The sequence below is a fragment of the Lepisosteus oculatus genome, chromosome 13 (assembly GCF_040954835.1).
Source record: "Lepisosteus oculatus isolate fLepOcu1 chromosome 13, fLepOcu1.hap2, whole genome shotgun sequence".
NCBI classification, from domain to species: domain Eukaryota; kingdom Metazoa; phylum Chordata; class Actinopteri; order Semionotiformes; family Lepisosteidae; genus Lepisosteus; species Lepisosteus oculatus.
The window spans coordinates 29,591,043-29,604,713 of NC_090708.1; the positions used below are offsets into that span (position 1 = coordinate 29,591,043).

At 34.9% G+C, this 13,671-nt stretch overlaps 1 protein-coding gene across 1 annotated transcript; it reads left to right on the plus strand.

Moving 5' to 3' along the window:
* Positions 1 to 4,030: 4,030 nt before the first annotated feature.
* Positions 4,031 to 11,511, plus strand: LOC102682332 (uncharacterized). The gene is made up of 6 exons (XM_069197635.1): positions 4,031 to 4,111; positions 4,417 to 4,761; positions 6,520 to 6,870; positions 7,399 to 7,497; positions 8,385 to 8,422; positions 8,831 to 11,511. Exons 1-6 carry the CDS (start codon positions 4,069 to 4,071, stop codon positions 8,960 to 8,962), a joined length of 1,008 nt encoding a protein of 335 aa, XP_069053736.1. The 5' UTR covers positions 4,031 to 4,068; the 3' UTR covers positions 8,963 to 11,511.
* Positions 11,512 to 13,671: the final 2,160 nt, after the last annotated feature.

The window sequence follows — 13,671 nt, forward strand, 5'->3', positions numbered from 1 at the left end:
ATTTAGTGGTTTCAATAGTGACAAAGGCTAAACTTTCTTGGGAAAATGTATTTTATGTAAACCGTGTTTGCTATTAATTCATTTAGGGCTCACTGACAGAATTGCTGTTTTTTAGGCATGCCAAAAAATTTCGGTGCCGTCGTCTCCACTTTAAAGGTACCCCCGTGCTGGAAAAATTTGACCTCAGAACGTTTGCCCAGCGTACTAATATAGGCACATCCCAGAATTTTGACTTCACTGTGTTATGAAGAAATTTTAAAGACTACTTCTTAGCATAGATTAAAAAGCTTGGATTCCCATGGACAGTATCTTATACACATATCTTTTTCTGTTGTCTTTGTTGATCTCTTGAGGATCCTTGTGATATTTTGAATGATAAAAGTGTGGCAGTTTAAATAATTTTCGTTGTTAGAAATTATGAAATGCTCTGTTAAAAGCAAGGGAGTTTTTATATCTGTTATAGTAAAAGAAAATGCCCGATGAACTAGGGATTGAACAGTTTTTCAGTGCTTGTACAATCAATGGAAATGTTCAAATAAATGTGCTAAAGAAATAAACAAAAAAGTAAGTTATTTGTTGCTTTGGCAATACAGATTGTACCCATCGGTCAAGCTAATAAAGCACCTTGAATTGAATTGAGAGGGGGGGCGAGTGAGCGAACGAGCGAGAGAGAGAGAAACACCCAGGGGTGCAGAACTAGGGAACTATTTACATATTAAAACTATTTCCCAAATTTAATATGTGCTTTTCTATATTTATTGTCAATTAATTGTCCATAATATTGCTACTCTATCTTTTTAAATAAATGTTTGTTAAAAGAAAAGTCACTGCACCAGCTGGATTTGAACACACAACCTTTGGTTTATAAGTCAGGAATGTAGAGCACAGTACCACCAGCAAGGTCACGTGAGAAGTGGTGAAACAGCCCTACTCATACAGAATCAACAAACATTGTACAGCGTGTACTACTGTGTTGCAGTATATGAGTATAATTATATTGTTATTAATTTATTTAGATACGCGATTCCATATTATATTAGCAGAAAAGCTTAAAACTACCACTTTTTATACACGCTATTTCACATGATAGTTAAAGACTTCGATGCTTAAAATGTTTAGGGAGAAATGGAATACTGGTGTGTATTTTTTCTTTAAAGTACTGTTTCCTGGAATCTGACTGGCTGACACCCTTCTGAAGTGATACCATAATCTCTTATACGGAAAAGAAAGCGTAGATAAAAAAGCTTGGATTCTCATGTATCTGATATAAGTATCTTTTAATACAGTCTTTGCTGTGCTTTTGAGGATCCTGTAAGTTCCTGTACAGAGCATAGAACTTCCAAGTACAATGAGGTGGCCCCATTTTCTCTTATAGTTTCTCATTGTGATATTTTGAGCTCTGGTTGAATGATAAGTGTCACAGTTTAAATAATTTTCGTTGTTAGAAATTATGAAACACTCTATTAAAAGTGAGAGAGTTTTTATGTCCGTTACAGTAAAAGAAAATGCCTGACAAAGTAGGGCTTGGACAGATTCCAAGTGCTTGTACAAATGTGCTTAGGAAATTAGCAAAAAAATTCATTTATTTCTTTATCATATTGGCTAGCTAATATCCTGTCCTTGTTAGTTAGATCAACGAAATGCTGTGGTGTTTGTCAAAGAAAACAATAAAAGTATTTTCGTTTAAAATGACGGTTAGAAAGAATGTGGACCAGCGTAATACTTTGAGTTTACAGCTTGTCCAAAATCATTCATTATTAATACCATTAGTAATATCTCCGGTAAAAGTTCTGATGCATAAAATATTTCTCCATAATTAAAATATTTATGATAAAGGTAGGTTGTGTACTTTTGTCCAACAGAGCAATCTTGCTTTCATAAAATATACCAACTTTTTAATGACTGATGATTAACATGCTGTAATACACAGTTTAAATTTAAAAGCTCAAATGCTGTACATGAGAGGTTAAGCTTTATTGGCTCCTACTGGCGGTTTTACAAGGTGATTCCGGATACTTTCCGGTATGACGTCAAATGACGCGTTACACCGCATGATACTGCTTGAAACTGTATTTTGATGCGACAGGCCCACCACGGTGTACCGCGAAATACCCCACGCATTTTGAATGGCTGCATCTGTATGTAGGAAGAAAAGTTTTCATTATGACAATATTAAAACTGTAACTGTTTAGTAATGCTGTCCGCCCAGAGGCATTACTGGTAAAACACATGTGTATGACTTGCAATATTGGGTGATAAATAATAGATTCACAATTATATTTGCCATTGTAATAACAGATGTGGTTTCTTTTTCCATTTAAAATAAAGATAATATAGATTAATTACAACATAAAACAAAATTTTATAATTACTGTATATGCATATTAATAATTGTAAATAGTGTATAGTGCTTTTAAAACCAGTATATTTATCATTGTTACATTGTAATAAATCACATTATGTTCATTGCAGTTCAACCAATTGTCTGTCGCCAGTACAGTATATGATCAGTGCATGTAAGCATAAACATTAACAACTAATAAAAAAATAATTTTGTTTTACAACACACAGCTGCAGTGTACTATTAAGTCAACAATTTCAACATTATTCCACCTGTAGCATCTTTGTAAAAATGATTAAATCTCACTCTACACCACTTTCTCAAAAGGCAAAAGTAGATGCAACATAATTTTAGCAACCTCATTCATGATGTGATTAAGAAAAACACAAGTTAACTTTCTGAATAAAAATAGTTTAAATGAAAAAATAGTTCTCTTAATTTTAAATAAATAAAGGAAAATGGAGGGGAATTTAAGAGACAGAATGCAAATAAGACAGTAATCTCCCTTCTGTCTGGAAGAAACCAGGTGAAGAGCTCTGGATAAGAGGATTTTTCGGATTGATAAGATTAAAGCAAACTGATACGCAATGTCCACTTGCCTGAAGCAAAATAATTAGAACAACATCATAATTATAAGACCCATTTCCTTATGAAACCTGTTTTCCAAGCATTGGATGCTTTGCATTCTTGAAATGGAATGTTTAAATTTGTAGCTCAAAGCTGTTACAGTAGGTGTAAAACAGTACAACGTGGTTCATTGAAGAATAATTGTGTTTTTAAAGTGTGAGGCTTTTTGTGAGTAAGTTCCTGTACAGAGCATAGAACTTCCAAGTACAATGAGGTGGCCCCATTTTCTCTTATAGTTTCTCATTAAAATAGGAAAACAATTGATAATTAATTGCACTTTTAAGTAAAACAAACCTTGGTCACTTTTAAAGATATCATAGATTTTCACCTGATAGCACCAAATCAGTGGTTCCCAACATCAGTTCTAGAGGGACACGATTTCTGCTGGTTTTATTTCAACTGAGTTCATTATCGCTAGTCGTAATTGGTAACTCTTGATCTTCTTACTTAAGTAGTTTATTTTTTTGTGTAAATAGTCAGAATGTAGTAGTCAAAACAATGTCATTTCTCCCTTTTCCAGAAGTTCAGTTGGTTATATTTCAGGGAATACACGATAACCGCACTGAAGCTCAGAAGCAGGGATAGCTGCTTATCCCACTTACAAGCAGAAGCAGGTCTTATCTCTGTTTTAATCTCATTAAAACAAATAAAATATATGTTTCAGATGCAAAACTAAAATCATTTAATTAAGGATTACAAAGGTGGCTGGAACAAAAACTCAATTGTTCCACAAGATAGCATTGCTAATCAAGACCAGGGTTTGTGAAATTCTGATCGAGTATGAATATTAAAAAGTTGTATGCAAATTAAAAATAAATAAACTCACAGTTTCTGTAAAGACCTGAAACATATTCCAAATATCTCCAGTGTGATTGAACAATACCTTCCTATAGTCTTCCGTACAGTATATTGTGAAAACCCTTTAATATGAGGACATCAGTAAATGTTTGGTCTTTGTCTTCACCAATCAGAAGAGGTTGGGTGTTCCCCCAGCGCTGCTTCTAACAGGTATTTAGTGTAACAGTGAGCTCCTTCATTGTCTCAAATTCTGAGAGCTGGAGGCTCTGGAAAGCTACCATCAGGTCAGAGGATTTGCTAAGATGATCAAACTCTGGGTGGCACTGGGGCTTCTTTGGAAATCGTGTAAGTAAAAAAAACCTTCTTTCTCATTTGTCTATAATCAGTGTTTTTTTTTACTTCAGCTTAATATCATAAACAATTTTTTAAGGGTAATACATTGTATATTTCACATTGTGCAGCTTTTTACACTTCAGATTATGGGACCATAAATTACCCTGAATTACCAAATACAGTACCTTAATCATGATAATTATCATTATTTAAAGGTTTTGTTCTATCCTGAGCAGGTTTGTGTTCTTAGATCCATATTTCTCTTGACCTAACTTGGGAAGGCTGATAGCTAACCATTAATATATTTGTTTTTCCAGATGTAGCCCCAGAATATGTCATCACTCAGCCCTGTCTCTCAGTGTCCGCACAGCTCGGAGACTCTGTTACTCTGGAATGCTATGTATCTGCTAAAAGTGTAACTCGAGTGTGGTTGAAACAGTCAGTGGGACAGTCACCTAGAGTCATTGTAACATCATATTATAATGATGAAAACTTTCATGGAGAATTTAAAAATAATTCAAAATACAGTGTTCAAAAACATAACAAATCATTTCACATCAAGTTAACAGTTACCAGTTCTTCAGATGCTGGAATGTACTATTGTGGAATAATCTTGATAAATTATATTCAGTTTGCAAATGGAACATTCCTGGCAATCAAAGGTAAACTTCATCGTAATGCTCCGCATTGACATTTTTGAGCAATGTTTTCATTCTTTAAATGTTTTGTTTTTTTAATACACTTAAATAACTGCAACACATAGAATATGAACAATCACAAGCCCTAGCATAAAAGTCATGATACAGCTCACATGCCATCTAACTATTCAGGATCATGAGAAAATATATATTTTTTTTTAGTTTTGTCAATTTAAAAATATTAAAGTCTTTGATCAATGGCTTTGTAATAATATCTCATGGTAGGTTGTAAAATCAATGTGATATAATTTTAATTGTGCAAGAAGCTAAAGTATTCTGAATGCAACTTGCATGTGATATAGTAAAGCAAAATGTAATTTCTTGTAATTAGCAAAACAGTGTTGTACTCATAATTTTATTACTTGAAACAAATCACCTTCTAATTTAGATAGGAAAAACACACACTACATATAATTTGCAGATATATAGTTGCAGATTATTTTATATTTTTAGTAGTTCAAATTCATGATACAGTACTGTCTCAATGTCTTTTTCTTAATTAATACAGTGACAAATCCGGCTATTAGATACTGCTTGATTGGCTGTGCTGGTGGTGAAATATTATATTTTTAATTAAAAAATGATCAAATCTGATATTTGTTGTCATAGTCCCTATAACATATTATTGTTAGATAAAAATATCAGTATGATACAGTATGAGCATGATTTTCATGTTGCTATGTAAAGTAATAGCACAATAAAAATTGGCACTGTAAAATAAAAATAAAAAAATATTTTAAAGGATTTCAGTCTTTGTTTAAACAGAGGTACAACTAAACTATATTTTGCTACTAAGGTTTTCTTTAAGACAGACAGAGGTACAGCCAAATTATGTTTTGGCACTAAATTACTTTGTCACCATAGTGAAATGCTTTTCTGTTTGTAAAATCCTATATAACTAGCCCTATTTTCAAATTTGTATAGGTAGTTACACTCTTTTTATCTTCCATACTGGTTTTATTTTGGAAAATAAAAAAAATGCTAAATATATGTCTGACAATAGTGTTTCACCCCAAATAACATTCATACTTGTATTAGTTGTTAAACCATGTACAATCACTATGCACCCACACAGCCAGCATTATGATATCCAAAAAGAATGCTCAATAGACTGTTTTACTACAAATAGTAGAGTCCTTCTTAACTATGAGGGATCATACTGTATATGTATTGTATGTTAACTAATACAACACTTTGAACTCATAATGTACATAATGTTAGGGATTATCATTGTTTAGATTTCCTTTGTGTTCATAAGCACAGCTTTTCTTAAAAGTAACAAAAGACCTTTGGCATTGTAAAAATAAAATTAGAATTAGAGTAGATCAATTACACTTATAAGTGTAAAAACAATAAAATTTCATTATATAAAGTTGTCACCAGCTAAACAAATGATTGGCACAAATCTAGAACTAAAAAATATTTGTACTTCACTATTGCACAATGGGGTTAGGGCAACACTGTTATTTATCACTGGGACAGCAACAATAAATAAATATAATGTGTAAAATGGGCTACCTCATTGATAACATTTCTATTGTTCTGTTGTTTGGAAAAACTGAGAAATCTAATAAGATTAAATGCTTAAAGTAAATACGTATATCCTACATGTGAACTAACTACAGAATAGATAAGAAAAGCACTTTAAATAGCCATGCATAAAACTTGCTTAGTTTTAAAACTGACAAAACATTCTGACACAAACGTGTCCTCTTCTTTCAGAATTAGAGTCAATGAGCAGGAGTGTTGTACAGCAGCCTGTGTCTGTCCCAGTCCATCCAGGAGATGATGTGACTCTGCAGTGTATAACACACACAGAGACCTGTGCAGGAGGGCACAATATTTATTGGTTTAGACGTGGCTCAGGAGAATCCCTTCCAGGCATAATTTACACACATAGAAACTGGAGTAACAAGTGTAATGGGAGTTTTGATGCTGGATCTCCTACACAGAGTTGTGTCTATAACCTCCCTAAGAGGAACCTCAGCTCCTCTGATGCTGGGACTTACTACTGTGCTGTGGCCATATGTGGAGAGATCCTGTTTGGGAACGGTACACTCCTGGAGATTACAGGTAATGATTCTTATTGTCTTTGTACTTCCTTAAAATTACATCAATAAAGTATTGATATAGCCACTAGTGCCAGCAATAGAGTATATTGAGTTTGGATATTTTCCCCGTTTCTGTTGTTTTTTCTTGGTGCTTTGATTTCCTCCCACAGTCTGAAAAAACATACACGTAGGTTAAATGGTTTCTAAGAAAATTGGCCCTGGTGCATGTGTGTGTGCATTTATGTTTATGTCTGTCCAGTCTGTGATGGCAAGGTTTCTATCCCTGTCAATCCTGGGTTTATCCTGAGCTTAGCCCTGCAAGCAACAGGGACAAGGCAGGGATAAGCTCCGGCTCCCCCACAATCCTGAAATGGAAGAAGCAAAGTATAAAAAATGGATGGGTGGATATTCTTGTTTATAGGACATATTTGTAGAAATGCACATGATGGTCTTGTTAATGTTTTTTACAGTTGTTTTAAATTTAAAATCAATTACACAATACATGTTTTCATATTTTATCTCTAGTCTTAATGTCATGTATCTTATCAAGGTGAGCTTGATCCTGTTGTTCTGGTTTTGGGGACGACAAATGCGGTGTGTGTGATTGTCATTGCTGTCCTCATCTGCACCAGAAACACACATTGTGCAGGTGAGTTGGCTACATGCAACATTTCAAATATACAAGTACAATTACTGTGTTATTCATTACCTCCTTACCAAATATTATCAATATCAAATAAAAAAAATAATTTTATATAAGAATTTGACAGCTGAGACTACCCTTATAAATACTGAATATTTTTTATGACTAAAGGTTTATATAATTAGTTCATATATCCTCAAAGGAAAACCTGAACTACAAGGACAAGAAAAAAAAAAACACTGTTAAAATTATGTCACGGTGTTTAACAATCATTTAAGGAACTAATTAAAAGAAATTATATTTCTTATTCTTATTGTATTGAGTAAAGCTAGAAAACAAAATCATGAAAATAATAGTACCAGTTAAAATACTGTAATTAAGCCCATCCAATATCACTCAAACAAGGTGTTATCTAAAACAGCATACCATTTCATACTGTATGTGATTGTGTCCATGTTCTCTCATCAATTAAACTACATTTTGCAGAATTTTAAAGAAAAGGCACAATTAACTTCACATGTTGGAAATTTTATTTTCAGCCCCATGTCTATCCCTTTCTTTATCATGACATATCAAAAAGGTGCTTCTTGAGAAATTTGATACAGAGGAAATTTGACACAATTCATGGCACACATTTAGTTTGGCTTGAACAAAGGATCTGAAGTAAATTTATTATGCACTTGGGCTACCCCTCATCTTGTGTCTAATATCCTACTAAATGCTTCATCAAAGCACAGAAAGTAGTTTCAAGTTAGCTCACTTATAATAGTGACATTGTAGTGCTCTTTTCACCTTGAGATTAAACCTAATTTTAAACCTCAACACCAACCACTAAAGAATTAGAAGTAAATTCTTAAAATTTCTGTCTTCATCTCTCTTTTCATGTTTCACAGGAAACGTAAAAGGCACCACTAAATCCATACATGTCCAGGTAATGCAAAGACCTCGAGATTCAGCAGCTTTGGAGTTTTGATTTGGTGCACAGGAATACATTTTAAACAAATTATAAGCCATTTTACTTTGTTTATTGTTTGCTAATAGTCAACAAAAAATACCTCACTCAATCATATGAAACATAAATGGATCTTTATTTGGTAAACTGCAAAGTATTTTAATTGTACTGATAAATGAAGTAGTAGATAGGATAAGCAGAAAAATAAGATTTTTTAAACCTTTTTTTACTTTCAATATTAGCTTCAGTTGTCAGGTTCTCAATATATTCAAAGATATTCTTTTATAACTCAGTTTGTTCTTTTGTTCATGGCACAGAGTTACTATTATATAGATTTTGGTTCAGTAAAGTATTAAAACAAACTAAAAACACTTTTACTTTCTTCAGAATGAGGACACAGATATGCTGAATTATGCTGCCCTGAGCTTCACTCAAACCAAAACCAAGACAAGAAGAAAAAGCAGAGAGATGGACAGTCTAGCTGTATACTCACAAGTCAAAAGAGTGACTGAAGAATGATGTCAGGCATCAAACCCAAGAATGAACATTCCAAACATTTTGACAGTTTTAAAGACTTCTTCTAATGAAAAAAGTCTTCTGAAAAATGATTTCACATGCTTTCATTCAAACCGTTTTTCTATATCTCAACATGCTACTAAAAGAGATACAGTAAGAGATAATCTCTTGCAGTAAATGCCCATCCATCTACATTGGAGAAACAGGAATGAGACTCGGAGACCGCTTCAGAGAATACATCAGGGCTGTGAAGATTAAAGATCTCTCCAAGCCCATTGTTTCTTATTTCACCTCTGACGGCCACGACCACTCTAATCTCTCCATCTGTGTTCTCAAAGACAGTTTTCTGAACTCATACATCATAAAGACTACCAAAACCAAAATTATCCAGCAGCTAGGATCACACCTTCCCCCTTCTCTTAACGACAGACTACTCTTCTTCTAAATTTTCTTCATTCATTGGAAGTTTCATTTCACACCTCTCTACACCTATTCTGAATTCACACCTCTTGATTGGCCTCTCTTTCTGTCCCCTGCTCCCACCTCTCACTCCTCCTCCCTCCCAGTCTTTGTTCTCCCGCTACTTTGCCTTTGCCTATTGCCTTGTCTCTCTCACACCTGAAGAAGGCTCCACAGCCGAAATGTGTTTTCTTTCTTCTTTTTTTTCAGTATGGAATAAACCTATTACCTGTTCCTTTGCAGCCTACGCATGCTGACACAGCTACCCACCTGAACTAATTATATTCATGTACTGTAACAGAAACAGTAGTATATACTGTACACATACAGTATCTACTGATATGTGTACAGCTCTTTCACCGGCTGTAATGTGACTGTGCTAGTGGCGTGATGGCTTAAGTGCTTGACTTATAAGCAAGAGATTGGCTGTTCAAGTCCAGCTAATGCCACAAGTCTTCTTTTATGTAGGCTCTGAACAGGTTCAACTATCTTTTGGGCTGGATTGGGGTCGTTTGGGCTGAAATCCTGCTTGAATCCTGCTAAACTAAAAATTAAACACGAGAAGAGAAGAGGCTCTGGTGACATTTCTCTGTGAACTGAAAAGTGTAAAGTGTCTCCTCCTTTTAACGGGAAGAGATGTGGTGCTTTAAACAAGAGAGTGTGGCGTTACTTTTTGTCAATGAAAAAGTGTGTGTGTTTTTTTTTTACTCCCTGGCGGAAACAGGCTTCCATAAGAATCAAGTAGTACAGATGCAGCCATTCAAAATGCAAGGTACAAACCCGTACCGCACGCAATTACCCACAAGCCACCGCAGTGCAACGCAGTAAGTGATTGGCTGGCCAAAATGACCGACAGGGGCACTCGTGGTGCATTGGTCGGTAGTGAAAAGATTTAATCATTTAATCACTTTATTGTGCACATTTTAATCAACTTAGTATTGAATATTTATATGAAATTTTACAACTAAAGGGAAACTTTAGTAGCTGAGCATAAAAAGAAGAGGAACATAATGCATCTGAAGGTCATAAACGATATTAATTTAGGAACATATTACTGTCTGTAAACTGTACTATGTATGGCTGGTCTTGGAAGTTTAAAAATACACACCAGTCTTCCATTTCTCCCTAAACATTTTAAGCATCACAGTTTTATGAAACGGTACCCAGATATGTGATTGCTGTATAGAATGAATTTTAATTTAAAAAAATAATTTAACACGAAAATTAAGCTGTTTACATCTTCCGCCTGAGAATATAGTCACCTGTTGGTACCCAACGCAGAAACACAGCCACTAACTAGCAAAGAGAAGACATTAGCTAGCCAATATGATAAATAAATAAATATTTTGTTTATTTCTTTTGCACATTTATTTGAACATTTCCATTGATTGTACAAGCACTTGGAAACTGTCCAGTCCCTAGTTCATCAGGGATTTTCTTTTACGCTGCGGGCATTCTCCTGGTCTGGAACCGGTCTGTGTCTTCTAGGATATAATGCTATCGATTTTTTGTTAAATTTGGGTTTCCAATAACGCCACAGCAAACTCTTGTTTTTATGTCCACTATAACAGACAATCTCCCTTGCTTTTAACCGAGCGTTCCATAAAATGATTAACTTTATTTCCCTCACAGGATCAATAAAGTATCTATCATCTATCTAAACTATGGGGCAGAATTCTGGGGTCTCCCTATACCAGATATTATGGTAGGGCTTCAGAATGGTGATTGGCTGACACCATCTGACACCCCTCTGATTGGTGAAAAAAATACGTGCTGATCTGCTCTACACACCAGGAAGTCAACAACATATGTTGTTTCTATTCGAAATGCGTATTTTAAAAGTTTAATTAAGAAGTTAAAGCCTTACAGCGTACACAGATTTCTGAACTGATCCGGAGGATGAAAAATCACCCGTGTTTTGTGCATAAAAAGTGGTTATTAACTATTGAAACCTGTTTTATTTATTTTACTTTTATTTAGATTAAGAGTTCCCATCACCTCCATTTCCATTTAAATCGCAAACCCGTGTTTAATAAAATGTCTGTTAACGTAAATAGTTATCTTTGTCTTCTGCATAATAATGTTCACCACTGTCCAGCAAATTAATAATAAACTTTATTTTATATAGCGTATTAAACGAATAAGTAATTAGATTGCTCATAAACCTAATCACTTATTCTACATAAACACAGCGTAATTGCTCTCTGAAAATTCCCTTTTTCTTTTTATTTAGGCTCAGATTTCAACTATAGATCGTACAATAATCACTAGCAGTAAATACTGATGTTTTGCTCCCTCTTACCACAAAAAATACTAAAAATAATGTATTGTAGCTGGGATGAACTTTTTTTCGAACGTGTCTCTACCTACCGGGACTCGGACATGGAATGGTTAAAGATGGCAACAACTCAGGCACCCAGAGATGGGGGGGGGGGGGGGGGGGGGGGGGGGGGCGTCTTTCCGCCTCCATAACTAAAATGCCAAATGGGAGTAGTTTTTAATTCAGTTTGAAGTATAACTGTATGTACTATCTTCGTATTTAGCCAGGGCCTTAAAGAGAGGGCGCGCCAAAAATTTTCGGTGCCATCGTCTGCGCTTTAAAAGTACCCCTGTCGCGGAAGAATTTGACCTCGGAACGTTTAACCAGCCTCATTATTGTATTTCATTGCACTTTGACAGATTGTCTTTAAATCAATTGTTGTCAGAATATCCCCACCTCCAAACAAGAACAAAATTGCAATTATTTTTTTAACTGGCTGTTTCAGTTACCTAAAGTATTTATTTAAAGTAATAATTTAACAATATATGTAAATGTTTTAAGATATGTTTATGTTGTGAATGTCTTTAGATTGTATCTTATTTTTGGTTTTAGTTTTGTTAATTTTATAAGAGAATCTTGATTAAAATACTTTTATTTTTTCACAGTCTGGTAATGCCAGACAGAATTCTCATTCGCTGCAGCCAAATGTCCTTGCAGATCAGAAAATCAAGGAAAAAAACAATTATCCCGCTCAGCTCCTCAATGGAATCGCTTTAACATGCTAATGCGTTGGCGTAACACTCTGTGTCTACAGTACATTGTGAACAAACCGGTTTCACAGGTATTTTCAACCCCCAACCACTGTTATATAATTGGTTGTTATCCTGTAAAGCGCTTTGAGGAGCCACCTTTAAAAGGTGCTATATAAAATAAGGTTTATTATTTTTATTGTTAATATTGATCATATTTTTCCTCCCTGATCTTGTATATTGTTGTTGTTATCCTGTAAAGCGCTTTGAGGAGCCACCTTTAAAGGCGCTATATAAAATAAAGTTTATTATTATTATTAATATTGATCATATTTTTCCTCCCAGAACTTGTAAATCGTTGTTGTTATTGTTGTTGTTCTCCTGTAAAGCGCTTTGAGAAGTGTACTGTCCAGCTTGTCAGGTGCATTCTCTTGTAAAATAATAAGCAGAGCTTTGGGCTTATTAGTGCTCCACTTGCAGCAACCTAATGTAAATACATTTTGTCTCCAAATCCACCACCACTTGTATGAATCATAGCCCTGCCAAACGATGCAAATTCCACTGCAATGGTTGTGTGCAGGAATTATTCAGTATGGCATCTCCATGTTCAAGTAAACACTGCAATGTGTGCAAATGCAAATGCATTTAAAAAAAGTTTTCTTTTTAAAAAAAGCCACCTTTAAAGGCGCTATATAAAATAAAGTTTATTATTATTATTAATATTGATGATATTCTTCCTCCCAGGACTTGTAAAATTGTTGTTGTTTTTGTTGTTATCCTGTAAAGCACTTTGAGAAGCATACTGTCCAGCATATTGTATTTCATTGCACTTTAACAGATCGTCTTACAATCACTTGTTGTTAGAATATCCCCCAAGAGGATATAGAGGATATCCCCAAGAGGAATCCAGGTAACAGTGAAATGGGCGTACAGTCTGGGGAGATCGCCCATTTTCCATGTAAATAGTTTCCTGGTTCCACACCCCTAGGTGTCGGTCTCTCTCTCTCTCTCAGGCCTGCGCTCTTGGCGGGCTTGTCTTGTGTCTATCTCTCGTCTGGGTGCGGGAGTGCTGCTGGCCGGTGGTGACGGAGAAGAAATAAAGTGCAGTTTTTAACTCCACAGGTTTGAGTCTCTGTGTTCCTCCTCAACGAACCCAAATTCATTACATTGGTGTCAGAAGCGGGAGGATGGACACTGAACGGCCGATGATGTCGGACTCAGAGAAGCTCCGGTTCCCCCAGTAG